Source organism: Perna viridis, chromosome 8 (genome assembly GCF_037379345.1).
Source record: "Perna viridis isolate PV_CMFRI_1.1 ecotype Kerala chromosome 8, ASM3737934v1, whole genome shotgun sequence".
NCBI lineage: Eukaryota > Metazoa > Mollusca > Bivalvia > Mytilida > Mytilidae > Perna > Perna viridis.
In genome coordinates this window covers 47196620-47207606 of record NC_142452.1, presented here as the reverse complement: position 1 = coordinate 47207606, position 10987 = coordinate 47196620, and the positions used below count along the sequence as shown (strand labels likewise).

Here is a 10987-nt window from a genome sequence, read left to right as displayed (position 1 = left end):
CCAGATCTCGTCTTTCCGGTTTCTGCAGCCGTTTTGCAAAAACACCATTTCACATCTTATTGATTTTTTTTTTATTAATACCACTCGAAAAGAAATAGACAAAGTACTATGTTTAACTGGCTGCAGATATAAAGAAAATAGTTGTATATTGAAATAAAATAAAATATACGGATGAGGCTTAGAATTGTTGTAAAACGCCAGGCTCGTCGATTGGTGCCGAATTTACGGAAGCGTATTGGGGACATGGTATTTCTTTTTTTAATTTGTTATATCAAATTACTTATTTGTTATATCAAAGTATTTATTTGTTATATTAAATTATTAATTCGTTATATCAAATTACTAACTTGTTATATGAAACTACTAACTTGTTATATCAAATTATAAACTATAAATTAAAAGCTGGTTGTTATTCAACTCCATTTTCTGGAAGATCACAGCCATGAGTACTATTTTAGAATGCATCTCACATTTACTCAAATAGAAGAGATACTTTTGAAAAAAAAACATGATATCAAAGTGTCAAAAAGACATATTAAACGAATAACAGAATCATTAAGGTTGCATAGAAGAAAATATAAGTCAAATTTCCTTGATGTGGCAGACTTCATTTCTAAAGAAATTATCCGAAAAATATCATGGGTACAGATGGATGCATGCTAAAAGTGGGGGCAGTGGGTTATTTTGTAGACCAAGAGACAATGTGTTTGATTATAAAATGTTTAGACCCCCGCCTTGAAGGTGTAGAATGTAGAAGTCGTCGAAAATTGAAACGTAGAAATAATTATAATCAAGGTCCAAACTACCTACATGTATGGCACATGGATGGTTATGATAAACTCAAGCCATACGGAAATTATATTCATGATTGCATTGACGGCTTTTCAAGAATTTTGCTTTGGCTAGAAGATTATTCAACAAATAACGACCCCTTTGTAATTGGTCGATATTTTGTTGACACAGTTTGCGAACTAGGCAGTTGTCCTCTGAAAAGGAATAGAGAACGGAATCGTTCAATAAATGCAAATATTTATCACAGGCCCTTGGGAACATGATTTTTTCTTTTTAATTTGATATAACAAATAAACAATTTGATATAACAAATAAACATTTTGATATAACAAATTAAAAAAAAAGAAATACCATGTCCTCAATACGCTTCCGCACGAATTCGTATATCATTTTTATTTGAAGTTAATATACTGTTATTTTCTTTTTAATGCAGTCCTCATTTTAAATTAAGTTATATTTTCATACTACGTGTTTTTTTTTTTATTTCATCCCTACTTGTAGCCCCCGATAGTGACGCCAAAATAAACAGGTTGTTCATGTAAGGGTAGGAAAGTAGGCGTGGCCTAAATGCGACCATATATTTAGTCAACACATTTTGGTTGCTCAAATAGGACGATTGCAGTATACATTAAAATAACACTAGTAAAGTTTAATAATTAAATTAACGCGAAAATTTAATGGAGTTAAAAGAATATTACACATATAAAGCATAAGATAAAATGATGTAAGTTTCTGCTGTTAGTAAGAATTATTAACTCAATCGTCATTGTACAAGTTCTTGTCTCCACCTTCTTCATACCTCTTCATCATGTGCTCGCTCGCTACAGTAAAAAAATAAACAAAATATAAGAAAAAAAGTTTGCTTGGCAAAGAGGTATTTTTTATGTGCTATTATTCCATGAAAGAAAAAAAATTGGGCATGGCTTAAGTAAGATATATTAAAGTGTCGTTTTCTTCAAATCTTCTCTTTTCAAAATTTAATCGATCAGATCGCATTTGAGGAAAATTACAATTTGGGATTTAATCCTGGCCAGGCGGTCATGACAACCTTGAACATCGGCGTCAATAAACATTTAACTATACTCGACGTCAGATGTTGCTCGATATTGTTTTGAATTTCAATTTTCGTAACATTTGCGATTCGGAACGAGAGCCTTTCTTACAAATCATATTGTGTTAATTTACCTATATCTAACAGTGGGCGGTATTCACGGGTAATACGTCCGAGAAGTTGGAAGGTACCGAAGTGTATGCTGGAATCATTGGTCTTCAGACAAAACACAAAATATAAATAGCATCTCCGTAGCATCCAATCCGAAAGAAAAAAGCCGACTTTGACAATGTTAATATTGCCATACAAATTTACGGATTCGGATGATTAGCTTCATAGGGAGATATTATTTCGTTATTTCAATTGTGTAAAAGTATAAAATTATGAAATTAACATTTAAAACACAGGTAGGTGACAATAAACATGTTTGTTAGCCTTTTAAAATTAATTTTTGATGGTTGTAGCTGAGCTGACGTCGAATAGAGTAACTTGTCTCATCAAATAATTTGTTTTGATGGGAGACCACATAGTATCTGGATTATAAATGTTTTTGAATTATATATCCAGGGTTTCGGTTTAGACTGGGTTCACTGTATATGTTAACTCCGGGATGCAAAACGGTTACTACTAAGATTAAAAAAGTCATCGATGAATTAGGAGAAGATTACCCAATGACCCCTTACGTAAGGTACGTCAAATCATTAACTGGGGCTCTTTTGAAAGCTAAGACGCCATAAAAGTGCTTTCGATTGCACGTTATTTAAAAGAAATTCAAGGTGAAATCTGAATTTCCAAAAATTCCCATAAGTATTTATTGTCACTGCGAAACCACCCCCAACACACTGCCAAGCGAGAGAAATGGACGTGAACAGATCGATATTAAAAGTCAAGTACTACAGCTTGATCGTGAACTGAGCACGTATAGGAATTAAAAGCTTTTCAGTTCATTTTTGTTACCTTTTCAACAATTACAGCCAATTTGTAACTTTTACAAACAAAGCAAAGGTGTCTGTCAAAATGATCACTATTTACAAGGGACATCAAGTCAATACATGTTTCATTGATTTTGATAAATATTTTTGTCAGAACAATTCGCCCTATGCATTTTATCATGGAAGTGAACACTTTTTATTGAGATTTCTACAATTTTCCTCAGTTTTGCAAGCACAAACAATGATTAACAATTTCTTTTTTAATAAATAAGACTTAAGATGTTGTATTTATTGTAATTTTCCTTTTTTTCTATTTTGATAACTAAACTGTATAAAAATGCAATGATCGTGAAGGAGGCGGTTAAGATTTTTTTAAATCGTGGACCATTTTCTTGATTTAGTATGCAATTTATCATGGAAGTGAACACTTTTAATTAAGATTTCTACAATTTTCCTCAGTTTTGCAAGCACAAATGAAGATTAACAATCTATTTCGTAATGAATAAGACTTAGATATTGTATCTATTGTTATTTTTTGTTTCTATTTTGATAAACTGTAAAAAAAAAAATAATCGAATTATACCTACAATGATCGCGAAGGAAGTGGTTAAGATTTTTTTTTAAATCGTGAACCATTTACCTTGATCTAGTGTACAACTTTATAAGATATATTGGCTTCTGTTTAGTTATTCAATACAACAGCGGCAATTAGATCAAACACAAGTTATAGGACTTAAATTTCCTTCTTGACACGACAACATCAATTACATAAAAACACAGTTTTATACATGTACATATGTACACTTAAAAGTTCACATGATTATTTTTTTAATATTAAACGCCTCCTTCACAATCTTTGTAGGTATACTTCTGTCATTTTTATACTCTTATTTACAAACCTCTAGGTACATGTACAAACTCCAACTCGGTTAAAGATTATTCCGGTACCACCACTGACATTACATTTCAGTCCAGGCGCACATTTACCAGCCATGCCCCAAGGACCCCCACATTTTTCACCAGCAATCTAGCAAACAAACAAAAATGCATTTTATATATTTTTGGACACGTGATATGAACACAACCATATTATTTAATGCCCAAACGACTTTTTTTTTATTATTTTTGAAATCAACTCTCTCCGATAGTTTATCTTTTCTTGGATCCAAGAAGTTCTTTGGGGCATGGATAACTCATCTGGTTTATAAACTATCGATAATGTGATCTGATTAACATTTGTGTCAGTTTACATATGCTTACACAATGATTATCATTTGATAAAAACGATAATCATATGATTTAAAACAACGCACGATATTTCAAAACCATAAATGATAATCTATGACAGAAAGCCAATATTTAATAAAAGAGTGGTATATGAATCGATCAACAGAAAATATATTTACGTGTATCTGTGTCGTAAATATATGTACATGTATTTTTTTTTAAGAAAAGTGAAAACAAATGCCTATGCTGCAATGTATGAACAGTCGCTGTACATTTTATTTGATAATTCAAGCTTGTTTAACAAGGGAAGATCACTTTACTATATACCGTATATGCATGTATGTATTTGTATCAATAATCAAAGCTTAAATCGGAGGGACTGTATATACTCCTGATAAACATTTGTCAGAAGCTGAAAGGGCGTGGATATAAGATTCAACCGGAAATCAAAAAGAATGTAATCCATTGATGAAGACTAGACAAGGAACATAGACACACACAACAAAGAAAATGAAGTAACCAAAATAACACGTTCAAAGTGAATGAGCAACCCGGGTCCTCTAAAAACTGGGAGCATTGACTAGATGCACCAGTAGAGTAAGCGTCCTCTGTTTTTCTAGAAACTTCCGTTGAGATTCTAATAAAAGTTCACACCTGGTGTAGACAAAACAGAAAATGAACAGTATTACACGGTGAACAGACCATTTGTAAATGTACATCATAACGATCCAGGAGTTTATGATGACGACCACAAAACTTTTGAAGTTTGACTTTTGCCTAGTAGCAACATAGCAGAAACTCAGTTTTAAGAATTTTAGCAGGATACAAAAAGTCGGCGTAGTTTCAACAAGCTTGGCATATCGTATTAGTTGTGATCTGACAAGCATGAAAGGTATTAATTACTATACACGTGATACGCATCGTAAACGAAATCCCCATTTTAAATTACCTTAGAACAAACTTGACAACAGTGACAGGCGTCATAGACCAGCGGGCTCGAACATGTCGGCGGTGGGCCACAAAATTCTTCTCTTTTTTCAAAGCACTCATGTGGGCACGACAAACTGTCAACACTGTCGGAAAAAAATGAAAAATGTATACAATTAAATGCTATATATATCTTCTCAAATGTGTATACATAGGCTACATTAAGATGCACGTCGAAAACTAAGAATGGCTGATGCACGTTAACCGTGCGTGTAACATGCGCGGTGAGAAAACCAACTCAGACATGTGGCTCAAACTTTGATAAATTGTTTGTTTACTGTCTGACCGAATGATTTATTTTTTTTACCTCTTTCGATATAAGTTTTACATAAGATGAGAACATGTCTATAATGTATGGATGACACATATTCGACGGATTTCAAATTTCGATTTTGAATATAAAATATTAGAAAACTGAGAGGGGCATTAAAACCTGAAATGAATATCACTGCAGAAAAGTTTCAAAGGTGCAACGAATGTTAGCATCATCGAATCCTGAATAAGCCAGCTGTCTTGATAAAGCCGGAAGACAACATGTCTAAATCAAATTTATAATGTACCCAAAACTTATGTTAACCGAACCATTAATATATCTAACTCATCCGTTCATTTTATTTTTCGTTGTCAAATTTATATTATTTTGTACGGCATAAAAATACCAAGAACCACTTCAAGGCTGATACCATTTCCTTTTTCTGGGAGTATATCTTTTTTCAGCAGCAACAACAGTTATTTATCTATTTCTTTGACAGTTTTTAAAAATGTTCTTTGTCAAGTAACTGGAAAGTATTTTTCTCTTCCCGTGGCTTAATATGCATTTGACAAACATTTTATTTGTTTGCTAACATTTGTAAAACATTTTTCAAAACAAAATTTTTAAAACTTCCAAATCCGCTCATCGCTTATTGCCTAAACTCAACGAAAGATGAAAAATAATAATAAGAACAAATAATGACGAAAGGGAAAATAGAAAATTTAATTAATGAAAATATATAAATTAGTAATAGCAAATAATATAAAAATAACAGTTGAATCGAGGAAATAAGTACAAATAGTGACAAACGCTCCTATCGTGCGTTTAAACGACCTCCAAGCATGCGTTTAAATGAACCCTTCTATCTTGCGTTCATCGTGCGTTTAAACGAACGCAAAAATGATGTGTAAACGCACGATAAACGATTGCACGAACGCTAAAATGGGAAACGTGAATGTTTCAAGGAGTTTACCCCACGAAACGAAGTTGCGAAAGGTATAAAGTTTTCGACCCATCCGTCAGTCCGTCTGGCAGCCCGTCTGTCCGTCAATCAATCTTCAGTTTTCTAGACCTTTTTAAATGCTTACAGATATTGACATGATGTTTAGTGTAAAAGTTCATCATGAATAGTTACAGGTCAAGTTTAAATTTCGTTCCGTTCCGATGATTTTTACAGAAATTACGGGTCTTGAACTTAGCAAAATTCACAGAAAAAAAAAAAACGTTTTCTGGATTTTTCTTTGTAAACGATTGCAGATATTGACATGATTTTTATCAATTTAGATCGAAGATCAGAATTGATATATCAGCCGCCAGAGCATTTAGATTTGTAAAGCCTAATAGCATCTGCAATTATCTTACACTACCGCAGTAAAATATTCCCATTTTCATACCCCATTTAGGTTCAAATGCATGTAGTTAGATCCACTTTATAGGTATTTCTAATATACCAAATTAAGTTCTATGTTTACACCAATAAACAAACCCAATAAACAACTTTTACTGTAAACTAAATTTGCTGATTAATTAGGACTGTACATTTGTATTAACAACGATCCAATAAAATATAGTTGACCATTAACCTCTTATCAATACCTGTTTATTTTTATGCAACCAGTCATTTAGTGTCGATATATTCAAGTTGTCTATTTATTTTTAGACGCATAATAAACCAATAACAAACTTAAATTAAGAAAGGGGTTCCATGATTTGATTTGTCACTTTCTTGCCAAATATTTTATAAAAGGGTAGCATAATCCCAACCCAATATACTGCTCACCGTGTTGTAATCAAGGGAACCAAGGATATAGCGATAATCAAAAGAATGCAATCCAGGAACAAAGACCAGACATGGAAAACAGACATACACAACAAAGAACATAAAGTAACCAAAATCATACATACAAAGTAACAAAGGCGAATGAGCAACTCGGACTCCACTAAACACTGGGAGCATGAACCAGGTGCACCGGTAGGGTAGAAACATCCGCCGAGTTGCTCATAAAAAGTCAAGTCCGGGGTAGACAAACGAGGAAAGGAAAACTATGACTCGTTGAATAAATCAGTTTTCATGGTGCAGAGGAATACACTATAACGATCCACGAGTTCATGATAACGACCGTAAAATTTCTGTAGTGAAATCGGAAGTCTGGATATTACAAATATCAATAAAACTTTGCTTAGACGATGGCATAGGTATTTCAATAATGCATTTCTCGGGAATGGAGTCAGTCTGTGGTGTGATGATATTGCTTACTGTAATAATCATTCTATTGGGCTGTGTTGGCCATGCGTAAAGACAATAGAGCTGCAGTTGCTCCAGGGCCTTAACTGAAGTGCACGGCTAGTGTTGTCTGCACAATACATAATTGTTGAAATTATATTCCTAGGCTTCATGTTCATGTTCATCTGTCTAGAACTAGGTGCCTAAGAAACTACGCACGTTAAATGACACACAGGTGTCTATGTGATAGCAATTGAGATATAAAGCCCATCATCCGAGGAATGAAACTAGTTGAGAGGGACATGTATCTGATGACATGGTTTATTTCAATGATTGTGCCTTATGTTTGAGTGATTCGATGATTCGACAGACAGATTCGAGGTCAATCTTTACCATTTACAACAATACGCTTATGTTTAGCTACGTTTGAATTTCATCCCCAGACTTTCATTTTATCCCCAATTTTTGTTATTTGATGGCTATTTGAGGCTTAAAAATTCAAACGATCGACATAAATTTATTCAGTACATGAGTACTTTGATTGGTATGTTAGTTCACCATGATAATTTACAGGTCGTTTAATTTTCGTTCTGCTCTGATGATTTTTACTGAAATTACGGGCCTTGAACAAGTGTACGTTTTGTTCCGCTACGATAATATTTACTTTGGATTAACTAAAACTCAGAGAAATCACAGTCTGGAGTTTGAAACTACCATTCTGAATAGCAGAATTTAGTTAGAAGATAGAGGTCTAAAGCCTAAAAAAAACAACTTTTTTTATCTGGTCCTTCTACATGTATTGCTCTTACGAACAAATTTACTTGAGTATCCAACATTGGGACGCGTGGGGTGCCTAGGGTATGTGAGCATGCTCACTAAGGTTCTTAAATATCGATTCAAATAGCCAAGTACTAGTTTCTACATATTTTGAAATACACGCAGTCTGTGTGTTGCACGACATGTTGGTCATGTACTTTTATCACTTTTTTACCATGGCTTTGGTTTAAGAAGTTTTGAAGCATGTCATATTATAAGTGTATGTAATTTATGACAAAAAGCATAATATTTAAAGTAGTAACATACCTGGCAAAAAGTGAGACGATGACACAAATTGCAAAAACCTTCATATTCCGTGAGTTAAAGAGACTCAGTGTTGTCCCTTGAATGTTGATTGATACAAGTTTAAAAATGTCAGCGAACTCATTCTTTATATACCATTCAAGTAAGCCTATTGTTGAAACTTCCCGGAAATTATCAAGTGCAAATGAATTCTTACAAGGAAAAGGACACAATGAAACCCTAACCGTGATGTTCTTTTCACCCTGAAATTAAAATTTATTATAAATTTTAGACTTAGAAAATCAGCTTCATTTAGACGATTTTTTTACTTTCCATGTAGTTTGTCCGACCATTTTTTTAAAGGACAAAAGTAGAAATTTTAAGTGTTAATTTCCTCCGCTTACCCTACCGGTGCACCTGGTCTGAACTCCCAGTTTTTAGTGGAGTCCGAGTTCCCCACCCCATTTGCTTTTGTTACTTTGTAGGTATAATTTTTTAGTTACTTTATGTTCTTTGTTGTGTGTGTCTATTTTTCATGTTTGGTCTTTGTCCCTGGATTATATTCTTTCGATTTCCGCAAGATTCTTGGTTCTCTTGATTACTCTTCGTATTAGCTACTCTGACAAAAAAAAATAGTAGATTAATTTTGATCATGTGTAAACTTGTACATGCATGTAATGATTATAAAGCATTCAAGGCTGCGTAAATCCAAATGTTAATTTGTTTTGATCCACTTTTTGTCTTTGCCTCAATGGACATTTTGGACCGGAACAACGGGAAAATAAAAACTTGAAAAAATAGAAAAAATAGTGAAGTGACGAATGAAAAATACATTTTACTACTTTTAATACTGACTGCTATCATTTGCAAAGAGAAAGATCGTTGAATTTGAGACATTATTTTATTCTGTTGGAGTATCTACTTTATTGATGGTGATCAAATGCAATGGTTCTTAAAAATTCGAGTGAAAGTCATTATTTGTTATATTAAACTTGTATATATTTTACAGGTCTGTGTGGTTTAACAAAATGGTGGAGATTGATGTTCAACTCTACTTTAAAAAATAATTTTACCTGTGAAATTCAAAGAATTTAAGACCTTATGAAATTACAAGTAACATAAACAAATGTTCCTAACATTTCAATTATTTCAAAGTTATTTGAAAATTCATTGTAATCATGATTACTTGCCAATGTAATCATTAATTCAATCAATTACTTTCAGAAATGCTGTAATAATTAATTTCTATAGAAAGTGTAGTTTTTGTTTTCCATTATCTTAACATGTTTACTCCCCAAATAGGTTTCATCATTTTAGCTCACCTGGTCATAGGCCAAATAAGTTATTGCCATCACTTGGCGTTAGCGTTCATCATTGTCGTTGTATACAATTTTTCCAAGATATTTTATTCTGAAAGTACCGAATGAATATTAACTTAGCATGCTCGTTCTTAGGGTATCTTGCACAAATTTTCCACTTCGATTTTTTATCTTTTGAAAAACGTCTTCGCCGTTTCTAAAAATATAACAATGGGGTCAGTCAGAAGTTATACTCATATATCTCCAAAATTATTTGGTTTAACCAAATTCTGATATAAGGTCTCACTAAGCACTTCTAACGTTACCATTACTTTACATGTTAAAAAAGTAAAATTTTCATTTTCATTGTGAATTCCCAGGACAAATGACATCTTAAAGTTGCATACCATTTCAAAGCTAGGAAAATAAGGCTTTCATAATCATTATGCTAATGGAACGATGATTGTAGAAATTCTTCACAAATTTACTTGAATAAATAATACTGAAAATCCACATTTTTACCTTTTCTGCTAACTGACAACATGGAGGCTAATTACTCACACATATAAACAATATTCATACACTTTTGTAGTAAAGTAAATTACATATATGGTTTTAAAGTACACATTCTCAGCTTTATTTTGACTACTTTTGATCAGAATACACACAAATAATGCACTTACAATGCAGAAGTCTAGGTTCAGTGTGTTTTTAGGTACTACGTAGGGGATGGGGGCCATTTGACCCGAAAGTGGTTAATAAGACCTAACTCATATTGGAGTTATTGCCCCTTTTCGACATTTTGGGCTATTTTTTGATGTTTTTATTTTTTCAAAAATCTTTTTTTCTGGAATGGTTATATTTTTCACCATCAGGCGATGGGCCATTGCCGAAATTTTCAAAATGATTTGTCTCCCGATGTTAGAGTAATGGTCCCTGAATATTTATTTTGTCGTTTTTGCAAGTGTACAACTTAAAAACCATTCGAAAAATTCATTGAAAGTTAGTATAATTGTTTTTAGGGTATTTTGCTCAAAATTTTTTTCATTGATGGAATAGCACAGCTATCGTTACTAAACATAGGGATCAAAATTTTGTTTTTGCTTTTTTTCACTATAGGTGAAAGATGAAGATGAAAACTACTTATAAGATACATATGATATT

The 10987-nt window shown here is 32.8% G+C and overlaps 1 protein-coding gene across 1 annotated transcript; it reads right to left on the bottom strand.

Annotated features, from left to right (window-relative positions):
• Positions 1-1440: 1440 nt before the first annotated feature.
• Positions 1441-8669, bottom strand: LOC148610766 (venom protein 302-like). Its single transcript, XM_088542327.1, has 4 exons — positions 8550-8669; positions 4952-5075; positions 3675-3802; positions 1441-1613 (listed from the first exon to the last, which is right to left on the bottom strand). Exons 1-3 carry the CDS (start codon positions 8591-8593, stop codon positions 3677-3679), a joined length of 294 nt encoding a protein of 97 aa, XP_088398453.1. The 5' UTR covers positions 8594-8669; the 3' UTR covers positions 1441-1613; positions 3675-3676.
• Between the last annotated feature and the right edge of the window lie 2318 nt (positions 8670-10987).